Below are 14,876 nucleotides of genomic sequence, written 5' to 3'. Positions count from 1 at the left end.
GCTCCGAAGAATCCTTGGAGCTCTTCTTCTGAGCACCCTGTTGGCTTCCTCTTAAGCAGATTACGATTATGCCATCATACCAGGGGACAGAAGAATCTAGAAACAGTCCAGCAAAGACTGAGCTGCAAAATACTGCTAGAAGCTTAATGGCAAGGGGAAATCTTTCGGAGGAGGTTGATTAGAAACAGTGATCTTTAAAATGCTTCTGGTTGGTTAATTGGTATTTTAGCCTGAATGTGTTACTAAATACAGTTCTGAACTCAAAAGGCAAACCCAATACCATATAAAAGACAGTAAAATCAGTGAAGTGCATAGGCTTTTCCTGTCTACCCAGCTGAGATGTTTTTCTTCAACTTCTAACACAAATGGGTGAGCCCTGGCTGCTTCATCCCATCTCAGAATAAACCTTGCCATGCACCCACAGTCAGGCTGGGCACAGAGCATCAGTAATTCTTCATCAAAACTGCTTTCTCTTCTAGGTGGCCCTCACGTGGCACTTAACCTTGTCTGACTTCCAAATTCCTCTTGTAGTTTGCAATAATTGCTTCCAGATATAATTTCTTTGCAAATATGAGATAATTAGTTCTAGTGTTAATTAGTGTTAATTAGTAAGCATGTATAATGTTGCATAGAGTTACATGTGTGCTGAATGAACATGTCAGAATTAATCCTATGTGATGCTGGCTCCTAAGCTTCTCACTCCTCATGGGCTGTGCAGTACTCACCTGTACTCACTTGTTTTGTACAGATGATTCTTTTTTTAAAACAGACACGTGAAGCTCAGTGAGGATTACCATACAAGCAACATGTGCTTTAATCAAACTGGTAGTTCCAGTATATGATTTCATTTTTAGGCTACTCATTACTATCTGCTATGAAAAATAGAGGCCAGATTCAGTTCCCATTGTCATAAAGCACAGACACGGGATTTACCAGCTTCAGATATTTAAACCCCAGCCATTTCCTTACAGGAAGCAAGCCTCATCCATTTCTGTCCACACACTGCTTTAGCTAAATGCTGTAGGATGCACAGACTCTTTTAATAATCTGAAACCCTATCAGGTACAACAAAGTAGTTTGTTGCAATGTCTGTTAATGGATTAAAGTTTTTAAAACAAATTAAATCATTAGTACACTGGTTTTGTGATGAAAACAGTTTAATGAATACATAAAGCACGTACAAAGCAAAAGATTAAAACAAAAGTATTGTTACAACCACCAAAAAAGATATTTAAATTTTTTTTACAAGCATTCTGCTTGCACAGCAAGTTTTACAAAACAGTATACCACGAGCAATACCACACCCTGAAAACTAAGACCTGGAAATAAAAAAAATCACAGTAAGTGTTTACTTAAATCACATCATATACTAGTTGGACTAGCACTGATTCAACTACTTCTCAAAGTCGTTGTGATGCTGCAGTATACATTAAAGCTCGCACAGGAAATATGAACACAGTTCAAGTGCAAAAAGAAAAAAAAGATGCCTGGATATTCTGATAAATATATCCATCCACGTCATTATTTAAAACTGTGGCTCTTACACTTTTTGCCTTTGCATGTTTATTGCAACCCTTTTTGTAGATGCCCATTACAGCAACTGCTGAACTCTGGGTAGGTTTGGAACTGCTCTTTCAGAAATGCTGATCCAAAACCCTGGTTCTACTCAGCTTGAGAGGAACTTCTGTCTAGTGCTCCTCATATCTTGTACCTGTGTGTAGGAAGGAGAAGTCCTCTGTCAGCCTTCTGTATTCCTTGCACCCAACCACATACACATTGGGAAGGAAGCACAGGAGCAAAGCTTCATACAGGCAACTAGAGAACGGTGCAAGGTTGCGTACAAAAATGAAGCAAAATGTAAAAGAAAATTGGAAAGGAAAATTGGATTTAATCTTTCAATGAATCTTGCTCAGCCTGTATTTGCTGTCACTCACAACATTTTGGTTTGTTGCTGCATGTGAATCACAAACATAGTTTAAAGTTTAGTACGTTAATGCGTTATGTTAAACCACAATAGAAAAAAGTTCTTGTTTCACAATCCAAACTTTAGTAAGAAAAAAATCATAAAAAAAAAGAATTACAGAAGCATAAACAGCAGCAAAAAAGAAACAAAATGGCACTTAGTACATTCTGAAGTTGAATAGAGGCTAATATCTAGGAGGCATGAGAAGAATTTGATCATTTTAACAAATTTGCTTGTAAGCTTTGCAGATGTTTAGATAAATATTTTATAAAATCAGAAAGAAAATAATTTATAGTCACACTACCGTCTTGCATGCTTTTTAAAAATGTCTGCACTGCAGTTTTTTTTTTCTTTCCTTCACCCTTTTAAAATTTCTTTAATACAATTAAATTTAGGCTGTACACAACAATAGTTTTGTTTGGAATATTCTAACTTCAAAAAAACCCAAACTCTTAAAAGTACAGAACGCAAGCTGATTTTTACTGAGTTTCAGTAATCTAAAATCTTGATGGGGCAGGGATGGGGGAACAAGATCAAATGCATTTGCTGCCCCTTAGAAGAGAAAGAGTATTTCTTTACATTCCAGTATTTCTATTTTTATTTACTCCCATGGAACTCCCACACACTCTTAATTTAACTTCAGAATTCCAGCGTAAGGGAGAACCTGCTCCACAGGAGAAAAGGAGGCCACGAAACAGTCCCTGCTTTGTTCCTACCCCACCTTTCTGTACACAATAGTGAATATTATTCATTAATGTACTTTTCAGTTGGATGGACACAAGATGAAAATGCCTCCACAAAGAATTTATAATGTGTTTTGTTTGAATGTCAGCCCTAAATCTGTACAAAGAGCAAGTGTTGTCTTTGCATTCCAGTGCTTGCTGGTGTGGGTAGTTGAGATACACAGTCCCACAGGGGCATGGGCTGGCTGCAAAAGGAAGATTGCAAGGAAGGCAGCTGCAGAATTGCTTTGAAATGTTTCAATATTTAATCAGAAAGAAGTGCAAGCAAATAAACAGCACAGCCCCCAGAACTTTTTAATTTAAAGCCTTTTGAAATACATCCTTTAAGGTGCTTATCATGCTATCTTATTTACCAAAGACCTGTTTACTTAGATGGAGTCTGGAAAACTGCCAAGGGACTTCATTCTATTTCAGCTCATCCATGAACACCTTCAACATCTATCAGTACTCTGACACTCTACAAAATTCAGCAAGTGACGACTATTTAGGTTTTAAGCACAAATAAGACTAACAACCATTTGGGTTTCCTCTGTATACAAATGTATATAAATAGAAGACACCACAAGACTTCCTTGATACAAGAAACTGAAAGGCATTGATTCAAAGGCTAAAATAAATAATAATTGAATTAACTGTCTGTGCCACTTCCTCAATATTTCCTGCACTGAAACCCTCCTACAACAGAGCTTCCTAGGGCATGTTTTCATGCATCGTATTGTCACCATGTGAAATACAGTGCTAGAGATCCTTTGGCACTGGAAGTCCTAACATCACAGACTTTTGCCAAGGTAATAAAACTTCCAGCTGAGACCTGCAAGTCAGAACTCCAAAACATTACATGTTATTGTTATTAAGAAAAAAACAAAACAAAACCACTACAAAAATATTAGAACTGTCCATAATGCTATACTGTTTTGCAGACATTTAAGTGCTTCAAAGGAGCAGTATACTGAACAGCAGAGAACACAGCTGATACCCTTTCCTCTGATACATCATTACATAGAGACCTGAAGAGAATCATAGTGATCACGTTCATGCCAAAGGACAACATACAGAATCTGTACAACTTGCATTTTTTAGTAATCGCTACTAAAAAGTGAGTTGGTTGGTTTCTTTTATTGCTAAGCAAGGATGTACATACCTCTGTATATTCTGTAAGCAGAATCTAAGTTTTTGGTATTGATTCCTTGGTATATAAGGAGCATTTCATATACTAGTTTTCATCGAGTAACACAGCATGTGAATAACAGAGCAAGAGTTGAGCTAGCCAACTTGGTTCCAGAAAACAGCAGTCATATATGCAGTAAAAAGTAAGAAAAGTGATTTGCTTCCTTCTCACAGCAACTGCTTGTTGCATGTGGGAACGTTATATACCTACAGAAATTACTGCATGATTGCTAAATCTTTGTCATGAGCTTTACAGGCCCCAGCTTGTATATGTGAAAAACAAAAAGACGAAAGTAACCCAGCTTTTTTAGTACTGGCTACCAAATATGAGAAGCTTCTGGTTTTAAGTTTCTAGAGTATTTTTCATCCAGTGGCCTACACATTACAACAGGTCTTCAGGGAAGGGCTATAACACACTGTGCTTCCCAGTGCAGAGCTGTGAAGTACACTGACAGCCTTCAGCTCTTGTATGATCTCAAACCAGTTTTAAGCCACAGAGTAATATGCATCTTGTCCCAGTGCAACACGAGGGGACAGCAATTTGGGAAAGCTGTCTGTGCTGACCCAGTCCAGCAAGCATCACAAATCAGAACCACTGAACAAGACAGCAAAGGTTGTCAAAGGTTATTGAAAAATTTGGGCCCAGCCAGCACCGATGAGCGTTGATTTTTGCAACACAGCAAACAATATATTCAGTTAAAACAAAGGTTTTACAGCCCTACAGTAGTTCCATTCAAATGCTTATGTAGTGTGTCAACACACAAACACAAGACTTCACTTATCATTTACATGGCACGGGGCACAGTGAAAACATCTTAAACTTTGCCATCGGAACAAAAGTGAACTAACATGCCATCTGTATAACTTATCAGAGGAGGCAGGTTAGTCCTGGAAAAGGAAAGAATTCAAGTAAAATCATTTCATCAGTCCCTTGTTTTTCAATTCATAATGAAGAAATGGCTTGTTACACAATGTCTAATATGAAATGCTTGGAATGTAAAACTTCACTTCTTGCCAGAATAGAGCAGCTGAACTCTGTTGTACACCTGGGATTCAGGATAATTTCTGTCAAGCCATCTCCTCAGAAATGCTATCAACTGACCTTAAACATCCTCTTGTGCAAGCAGGCTGAGAATCTGGCTACAGCTCCTTTTCTAACATCTATTTCCAAGTCTGTCCCTCAGCTAGTGCCAAGCTATCCAGAGATTGTCCCGCATTTAGTGCTCTCATCCAGCTTCGTTTTGCAAATATTTAGGAACAATACACAAAAGCAGACTGAAATTTCTCTAAATGACACAGCACACAAATGGATACCACACTAACTGTTCATAAAAATTTCTCCCAGTAATATTTCTAGAGCCACCTGGATTTCTAATACTCCTCGTTACCCCCAGAATAGCTCCTCTTTTTTTTTTTCACAGATTTTTTTTTTGGTTGTTGTTGTTCTTGTTGCTTTCAGTTTAAAGCCAAGCATTAAGTTACACATCTGCAAGCACTGTCTTGCTGGCTAAATCAACTCTTGCATTATAGCAGTTACACCTTCCTTTCAGTCCCACCCTTCCTGTTTAATTGTACTTTATTCTCCTGTAGCTGTGCAGTTCTCTACTCCTCAGAGCTCACCTTGCCTGAGCCCCGCCGGGGAACGTGTCTTTCACCTCCAAAGAATCTGCCCAGCGAGTCAAGTAGACCCGAGTCTCTGTACCTTGGAGATCCATGTCTAGCATGGTCTGTAATACTCGCAGATGCCATTTTTGATCCGTGCCGGAAAGAGGAGCGTTTTTGTGAAGCCATCAAATCCGAATTCTCTGAAGCTGCTGCACTGTCCTCTTGGATGGTCTGTAGCTCGTCTGACTCTGAGGGCCGATCTTTGAAGGTGTTGTCTTCTCTCCCTGGGGCATCTCGGGAAAAGAGGCGGATCAAGTGGGGGCGACCGGTTGTGTCAGCTGGGTTGGCCTCGGGCCAGGCATTCTTCGGATCTGCTGTGCCTTTGGAGTCTGTCACCGCTGGGCTCTTCGTGGAGGTCCCATTGTTCTGGTTCACATCTGCCTCTCCTGCAAACAACAAGGATGAGATATGAATACAGGCCTGTGAAAAACAGCCCTGGAACAATGCTGCTTTCTTTCCCTGGCCTTGAGATACTCATTTCATACAAAACCCATAATATGTGCGGTTGTAATGAAACTGTGTTCTCTAACAGCCTTTGAGAACATTAAGCTGTCTTGGAACCAAAACCGGGATGATGTTCTCACACAAATTCTGCAGTGGTTCTAGGTGGTTTTTTTAATTAAACACATTTGTAAATAGACCGATAGGTTGTTCAAAGCACAACTGAAACTAACTTTGATTTATTGATGAGGAGACTGTCACTGAACAAACAGAATTCCTGTCTCTTGAAGACCACAACTCTGAAATGAGCTGTTTTTCTCCAAAATAGGGAGAGAAAATAAATAATTAAAGTGACATTGTAGGACTGTGCCTCCTCAGGCACACATTCCCTTTCCACCACGTCAGAGCTTTTGTGCCTGAAGGTTTTATCCCCATTTGGAATTCCTCGCTGTAACTTTAATATTTATCAAACAAGTGTGATGAGGGGAAGTTTTTTTAATTATTTAAATTTTTGTCTCCTCAAGAAGACAGAGGACACTGAACTGCAATTCCTGCTTGAGCTCCCATGACAGATTTTCTCCATGTAAGTTCCTGGCACTTGACGTACAATGTCCCAGCGCTGATGCTGAAGGCCTAGAGCAAAACTTGGTGATTTGCATTTAATGCTTGTGAAAAGTGACCAAAAACTTATGAGAAACTGATGAGCTTTTAGCCAAGAAAGATGACGAGACAGATGGTGATGGTGGAAGCGAAATGTCTGCTGCCTCCTCCACTGTTGTGTTCTGATGCACATGGTGCAATATCTGAAAAGAATCAGCTGCAGCACACTTGAACCTTAACCTGTAGTAGCTCCTTCTATCAGCGACAAAAAAGATCTATGGCGGTTTTTATATACATCATTATTCCCACTGTTCTAAAGAAAACTGCTCCTATTGGGGAGTATGCCTTATTTCCACAGAACACTAAAGAGTATTAGTAGGTCATTGTTTGAGAAGGAACCTTCAGAGCGGACACATCCCACACACTCTGTGTTAAAACATTTTTTGGAGTTAATGGGACTCAGCATTTCAGAAATAAGCTACAGTTACTCATACGTTACCTTTAGGGCCCTCCTCATTACATCCCCATTTGATTTGGTTCTTGTTGCCAAGGGAGGGATAGGATCTGGCAAATAATGTTACCTTTTCAAAATACTATGAGCTCAAGTACACTGCTGATTCACCACAGCAATTTTAGGCTCCACACTATCATTTCATATGATTTCACTCACCCGTAGGGCACTAAAGAAACCTCTTCTGAGGCTGAGAACAACTCTGAAACAACTTTATGGATAATGACACAAAATAGTTAACAATGGCTTCTGCAAATATATTTTGGTACTTAAGTTATGATTTGTTGTAATCAGCCTGGTACAGTTTTTCATGTGCAGTTTTGCTGTGCAACTTTTTCTTCTGTGAAAACTATTTAGAAAATGTTGGGGAGCAGTGAGAATATTTTCTGTGATTAAAACACCTGAAAGTATTTTTTGGGAATACTATTATTTAACCAACACTAACTGTCACTGAAGACCTCACCAGTGGAGCATAGGAAATATTTGCTGGCAACTTTGGGACTTTTTGTTTTCCTATGAAGATACTTTCAAAGTTATTATAAACCATTAAAGCTCCCAAATTATTTTCTTACTTGTACAAAAGAGAAAGTAACTGACATGAATACATGACACACTGTAAAACTCCAAAACATTTAAAATAGCAACTCTAAGCTTAGTTTCTATACCATAATAAAAATCCATTCAAGGACAGAAAAAGAAAAACAAACAAAAAAGCTATTGTATTTAATTAAATGCATTAACAAAACACCAGAGCATCTGCATACTAATAATTTTTACAACAGTTGTTCTTTGTGTCACTGAATACGGGTATTGGTAAGCAACAAAGAAGGGTATTTTTGCCACAAAAGTAGCTTCTCCCAATGCATACGCAGTGAGCTATAAAGTAGAAATCTTTCTGTATGCTTTACTTCAGTAACGAAAGCACACATTGAAGTTTTCCTCTAGATTTTCTGCATGCTTAAGTCTTCTCTAATATGTATATTTAGAAAGCAGTGGTTGTCATTATTTGAAATACAAGTGGGTATTTGCCCTTCTCTACTTTTTTGCTCCCAAGCCTTCTATAAGGCAACAAACAGATAGTTCAAAATATATAGCAGAGAGATATTGTTAATAGTTGAGCTAACTAATCCCAGTCTTCAAGTGCATTTGGAGGTCACTTGATTAATAGTCTTAAGGACATCCAGAATTAATGGAGCATGCTAATATACTCTTACCTGTTCATTTAGAAAAAAGTATTTAGATGACTTCTATTAAAACCCTTTTGAAATTCTGTGCATGCGATACTGATACTCGTTGTTTGTTTGTTTCTCCCTGCAAGATGAAGCTCTCTTGCTAAAACAGAAAACTGTTTCTGTACCATATCACTTGTAGAAGAGAAGCTACATAGGAAAGAGGTGGTCTTCAGGTATTATTGTTTTTCTTTTTCTTTTAAACCCTTGTGAAATGGGTTAAGGAGTAAGTGCAGCAGAAGGCAGCACCAAAGGCATTACCAGAAGGCTATTAAAGCGTTGTCTACTTACATTTAAGTGGGTAAAGTCATTGCAAGCTGCACACATCCTCAAATTAGCCCAAAAGCAGCAGGAGGAAGTGAGAAGCCGAGCAGGCATTTGGCACTCCACTTGGCCCTGAGGGCCACTTCCAAAAGCATCACCACCTTTCCACTTCCCTGTGCTCTACACAGCCCTGGATCCTGCTGCTGGCACAGTTTTTCCTGTGCGTGTTGGTCAGAGTGAACACAGCCATTTGTACCCCTGTATACACAGTGATTCCCAAAATGAAGGAATATGGATGGACCAAAAATTCTGAACACTCTGTTAATGAAACAAAACAGAAATTCCAAAGGTGCTTTCAATGTAACAATATTAAATCAAACCTCCCACTGCATAGGCTTGGATAAGTATTTTCAAAACCACTGTGCCTTTAATATTAAGTTTAATAGTTTATCCCATTTCTAGAAAATCAAAACACTTTTACAGAAGTCTATAATTAGCTGGGACCTCTCCCTCCTGTAGTTCAAAAAAAAGCTACTATCAAGACCATAGAAACCTGTTCTATACAAAGTACAATGTCTGATGGAGAGTCCTGGGATACAATTATGCTTTTTATGGATCCTTAGTAAAGCTGCTCTAAGTCCCTCCTTGTGAACAGGGAAGTCTGAAGTCTTTTTCCATACAGAGGACAACCTGGAAAGAGGCTGTTAAGCTGAAAGTTTTAACGTGTTAAGTTTAAAATAAAAAGGAAAAAAAAGGACCTCATTTTTTTCACCTCCTCCCACTCCTTTTCAGTCTTGCTTTCTTGCAGATACTTGTAATTCCTCTCACATTCTTATTGCTTCTCTCTCCACACGTTGCAAAATAAATGAGGAAAATGAAGCTGATAAAAGCTGAAGCACATTCCCCTACTTTAGCTTCTCAAGAGAGGCTTCATTCAACAGTCACAGCATATTGCAAATAATGGTTGAAATAATACATTACAGCAGCTTGAATATTTGTATGAAATCTTAAGTGTTATTTACTTGTTACAATCAAATTGAATATTTAATATATTTTATAGTAACTACAGATTGCTGTGACTGACTACTGATCTCATTTTTGTTTGCCTTCTTTTCTCAGGGAATGAAAATGAAAATTATCCCGCTTAACTTTAGGGACCTTTTGAATCAACTTTTCATTTTAGCTTAAGTCATGTATATTTCGAAAGCAGTGCTTGTCATTATTTGAAATACAAGTGGATATTTGCCCTTCTCTACTTTTTTGCTCTCAAGCCTTCTATAAGGAAACAAACAGATAGTTAAATATAACAGTACATTTCTCAATTCTGAGCCAAATGTATGTCAATGTTTCCTGAAATGCTAAAACTAAAAAATTAAATTAAAAGTCTTGAATTTTGCACTAGCTTACCTGTTTTTCTTTATGTGAACAGCAAAAGGTTAAACCTAAAAATTACTGAGCTTTGTAACACCTAGGATTTCAGGATCTTCAGTAAGCTATAGTAGTAAGGCATACGTGTAAATTAGTAGTAATAGTTTGCCCTGCATCTTTTAAGAGGCAGAAAACCACTATTCCAGATCACATCACTTTTAGTAATGTTCCTGCTAATATCAGGACATTTGAAAGAATGTACATTTCAGAAAAAGCACATCCATCATCACTACATATGAGCTGCAGTTGATGGTTCCAACTCTGCATTAAGATAACTGTTTCCCAACGTTTTGCTTTTACTTTTTATTCAGTTAAGTTCTCTAGAAAAAGGACCTTAAGGAATTGTTTTGCAGGAGTTACAGCCATAAGGCACTGCTGGCAGCCTTAGTTTAATTCTGCCTCTGGATACTGCTACAAAGTCAGACACCCCCGTTTCTCCTGCACTACCACATACCTTGCCTCAAACTCTGAGGTTCTTAAGGAGATGGGACAATGGAGTTTTGGGTTCATCCGTAAAGGAGGAGGTCTGAACATGCAGCAGTAACTGCACACTGTCATCTACTACCAGAGCCAGGATCAAATAAAAATCAGAGAAATTTAACTGAAATTAAGAAATGAAAACTGTTCATCCTGCAGACCAGTACAGCTCATCTGTCAGAAACACCAAGGCCAGTCTGGGCTTCCAGACAGATGTCTACTGCTGGAGATGCCACCAAGGAGCACTGCCCAGCTTAGCATGCTGTGGGAGCATCTGTTGACCAGACTATAAGTTAAAAAAAAGGATGAAAGAAAGAGTGCAAACAGGTAAACAGGTGCAGAGAAAGGTTCAGTGAACAAGGCTACTGATCTCCTGGTCATCTACTGAGTAGCTTAGAAAATATAGGAGTTACCTGACGAAAATGCTTTCATTTTTGCCCTTGAGCACCAGTGAGAGGTAGAACCCATCTCCTGGTTTGGACTTTTGCTGCAGTGCAGCTAGCAGCAAAATAGAGTGAGTCCAGCCATTAGGCTTCACTACGAATGTATTTGGATAGAGGGAGGAACGAATTACATCTGCATTGTTAAATCTGAACTGCAAAGCTTGTTTTATCCTCATTATGATATGACACTGCAGACAAAAAAAGGCTCTCAGCCTAACTTCACTAATAATGGTTAGAAGGCAACATGCCATCAGACAGTTCACTTCACTGATCTAATTACTGGGGTTGTCTGATGCTTGTCAAACTGTTGGAAATAAATTTTGAACAAATATTTCTGTTTGGAATAGATAGCATGAAGGGTAATTGTGAAACAAACAGTTGGTCATAGCTCTGAACACAACTGGAACTGATCCACTGATGCATTTAGCCTTTACACAAACATTTTTTCCCATTTGCTAGCAGAATGAATGCAGAGAGAAATGCCAGTGTGTCTCATAATACAGATTCACGGAGTTTAACACTCCTACTGCAGTTTGCCAAGAGATCTCTTCCATTACCGATCACTCTCCTTCCTTCCTTCCTCACTCCCTCCTTGCCCAAAGCTTGTCAAAGGCAAATTTTCCTCTATAGTTTCAGAGTAGAGAATATTTTTTCCTGAAGGAAAATAATTTTCTTCACAAGAAACTCAGCTTTTTCATAGGGGATAATCAAACTCCATATCAAAACTCCACAAAAATGAGAAGCCATCTGCTAAGCATAACATGCACTCCTTTGACTTCCCTCCCTCGCTGCATATATTACACATACAGAGTTGTATTTACTTCTACTGAACTGAGTTTAATAAAAGACCAAGTTTAGTTCTGTACTACCTCTTGGTTTAATAAAGATCACTGTCTAAGCCTGCTGAAAAGGATTTAATTTCTGTTGGTAAAGACAGCACATTTTTAAAGACGACATTACGACTGCACTACTGTGGCCAGATGAATGAAACTTCCACTTAAAATTTTAAAAGAACCTGACAAATGCTGCTTTTCCCAAATCCCTGATGCCTTCTGGAATACTTCTGGAGTTCCTAAATGTTTTCTGCAGGCAGCATTATGCCCCCATAGAGATACTGCTGGACTGAAAACCCATAGATCCAAGAGGATCTATTAATTGCTAGACCTTTGCTAATACCAAAGTCTTAGTGCAGTTGCTTTCAGACTCATGAAAGATCTCATCTCTCCAAGCCCTCCTTGGCCTCCTCCCACTGAAGGGCAGACACTGAGGAAGCAGAGCTTGGCATTATAGCAGAGCTCACCTGAAAACACGAAAAGGTTTCAATGGAGAGAAGGGAAGTGCCAGTTTGCATGCTATTATGGAAATAACCTGTCTCTGCAGGTTTAGCAGGAGACAGGAGCGAGAGTTTGCCTACTGTATTTATGCTCATATTTTGAAGGAAATAAATATTGCATCCATTCAGTCAGAACATTTTTTTTTTTTTTTTTTTTTTGCATAAAAGTATACTGTAGGGAAAAAAAGTAAAAATTGCACAGGAGAATTCTTTCAGGTACTAGTTACTATAGCATGAAAAAATAAGTGCAATTTCTCTCACTTCATTTCTGATACTAACCTAAAATATGTTCCAGATCTGCTGAGAAAAAAAATAAAGCCATGAGCACTGACATACTTTGGCATCAATTCACAAGCAGTTGTTTTACTAGGTAAGACAGCCAGTAAAATCTCTCTTGAAATGACTAGCAACCTCCTTTCCAAGGGGCCAATCAATGAAAAACTTGCTGGCTGCCAAAGGTTTCTGTAACACTAGTGCTGTTCTTTTGACACTGTGATGAATAAACCTTCCAAGCTGACTTGACACTTTCTTCTTGGTTCCCTCAGTGTACCAGACAGTAGGTCTTGCCATCATCCTGAGAATGTACCATTTTCAGGACTTCCCTCAGTTTCATGAAAGATAATTCTCAGAGTGCAAGATGCAGAAATGGAAAAACCTACCCATATAATAGTTTATCCCAAAGGCTGCCAATATGAGAGAAGATCTGACAGAAACATTCTTTACTACATAGAGTCACTGTTGAGATATGTATAATCAATATCATCAACCCCTTGCTGGGGGAACAAGAAAGGACTTTTAGCTTTAATAGACAAGGCCCAGTGTATGCATTGCTTGCACAAGCAGTACCAGTTTACATGGGTCCCACAGAATCTGGTGAAAACAAATACACTTCTTTCAATATGGCAGCTACTGTTTCAAAGCCATATTTATACTGAGGCAAACTATAAAATTACATAGAATCAGAATTGTTTGGGTTGGGAAAGACCTTTATGATTGTCAAGTCCAACCATTAACTCTACCAAATCCAGTGCTTAAACCGTGTTCCTACGCACCAGATTTACATGCCTTTTAGACACCTCCAGGGATGGGGATTCAATCACCTCCCTGGGCAGGTTGTTCCAGTTTCTTCTAATACTTATTCTAAATCTCCCCTGACACAACTTGAGTCCATTTCCTCTTGTCCTGCTGCCTGTCACTACAGAGAAGAGACCAAAACCCACCTCACTACCACCTCCTATCAGGTAGCTGTAGAAAGCATTAAGACCTCCTCTTAGCCTCCTTTTTTTCCAGGCTAAATAACCCCAGTTCCCTCAGACACTCCTTGTAAGACTTGTGCTCCAGACCCTTCCCTTCAGCAGCTTGATTGTCCTTCTCTGGACTTGCTCCAGAACCTCAATGTCCTTCTTGTAATGAGGGGCCCAGAACTGAACACAGTACTTGAGGTGTGGCCTTAGCAGTGCTGAGCACAGGACAACAGTCACTTCCCTTCTCCTGCTGCCCACACTATTTCTAATACAAACCAGGATGCTGTTGGCTTTCTTGGCCACCTGGACACACTGCTGGCTCACATTCAGCCACCTGTCAACCAACACCCTCAAGACCCCCTTCCCATGGGTGGCTTTCCAGCCACTCTTCCCCAAGCCTGGAGCATTGCATGGGGTTGTTGTGACCCAATTGAAAGTTCAGTACTCGGCTTTCTTTAACCAACGTGTAGCTAGAATCTAGAATGGTGACACACTAATAAGCATGCCTAAGTCTGATCTCAAGAATTTGAAAGCAGCACATAATTTTTAGTTTTGCTGATAATTTAATGATTTGAGAAGGTTCTATAAAATAAATATGAAATCAAAACGAAAAATACACTGTATATTCATTACAGGTTGTGCCTGTCATTACTATTCCACTCAGGGCAACTTTTACATTATCATCACTGTGTAAAAAAGCAGTCATATTATCTGAGCCAGAAATTTTTGATATACCATCACCCAGGGTCCTCTTGCTGGAAAACTCCTAGTAAACTGTCACACTTTTCACTGAGCCACACACACCTCCTAGCAGCTGCATGTCAGAGATGTGAAAACACCTGCAGTCTGTGCAAGTACACAGCCCAATGCCGCAGCCTGTGCCCAAAGTCTGGATATAAACAGGCAGCATGTGTGGTTACTGAAATGTGTTAATGTCCTGTCACCCACTGCAAGGGGCTGCTCTCTGGCAGCCAGGTTTTGGACATGCTGGAGATAAAAAACATCATACCTTCCTCCAACTCGTACGTTCTATATTATTTCTGTCTTTAATTAATTATCCTCTTTCCTCTCTTAGTGAAGAAACTGAGGTCTTCACACAGATGCTCGATTAAAGTAGCAAAATGAGGAGTGGCAGCTGCCACAAAAGCCTCTCAAATAGCCATGTTTGCTATGGCCACATCAAAAGGAAGAGATCAAAGCAAGTCAGATAGCTATGCATTTCAAACCATAGGAACTTTAGCAGTAATTGCATACCAGCTCCATGCATTCTCCCATTACAGATGATGCTGAAGTGTAAAACAGACAACAACAGACCTTTTTTTCTTAAATCTACCCAGAAAGTCAGACCAAATCCAGCAGGCAAGAAAT

At 39.2% G+C, this 14,876-nt stretch overlaps 1 protein-coding gene across 3 annotated transcripts in view; it reads right to left on the bottom strand.

Moving 5' to 3' along the window:
- The window catches only part of MBP (myelin basic protein), a 113,098-nt gene that overhangs the window by 16,731 nt on the left and 81,491 nt on the right, over positions 1-14,876 (bottom strand). For all 3 annotated transcript variants that reach the window (XM_030444068.1, XM_030444070.1, XM_030444069.1), the window contains exon 4: positions 5,494-5,924. In XM_030444068.1, the coding sequence (XP_030299928.1) occupies positions 5,494-5,924 (431 nt within the window). The remainder of the gene's footprint in view (positions 1-5,493; positions 5,925-14,876) is intronic.

This window comes from Calypte anna, chromosome 2 (genome assembly GCF_003957555.1).
Source record: "Calypte anna isolate BGI_N300 chromosome 2, bCalAnn1_v1.p, whole genome shotgun sequence".
NCBI lineage: Eukaryota > Metazoa > Chordata > Aves > Apodiformes > Trochilidae > Calypte > Calypte anna.
The sequence above is the reverse complement of the archived record's forward strand: the minus strand, read 5'-3'. Positions and strand labels throughout refer to the sequence as shown.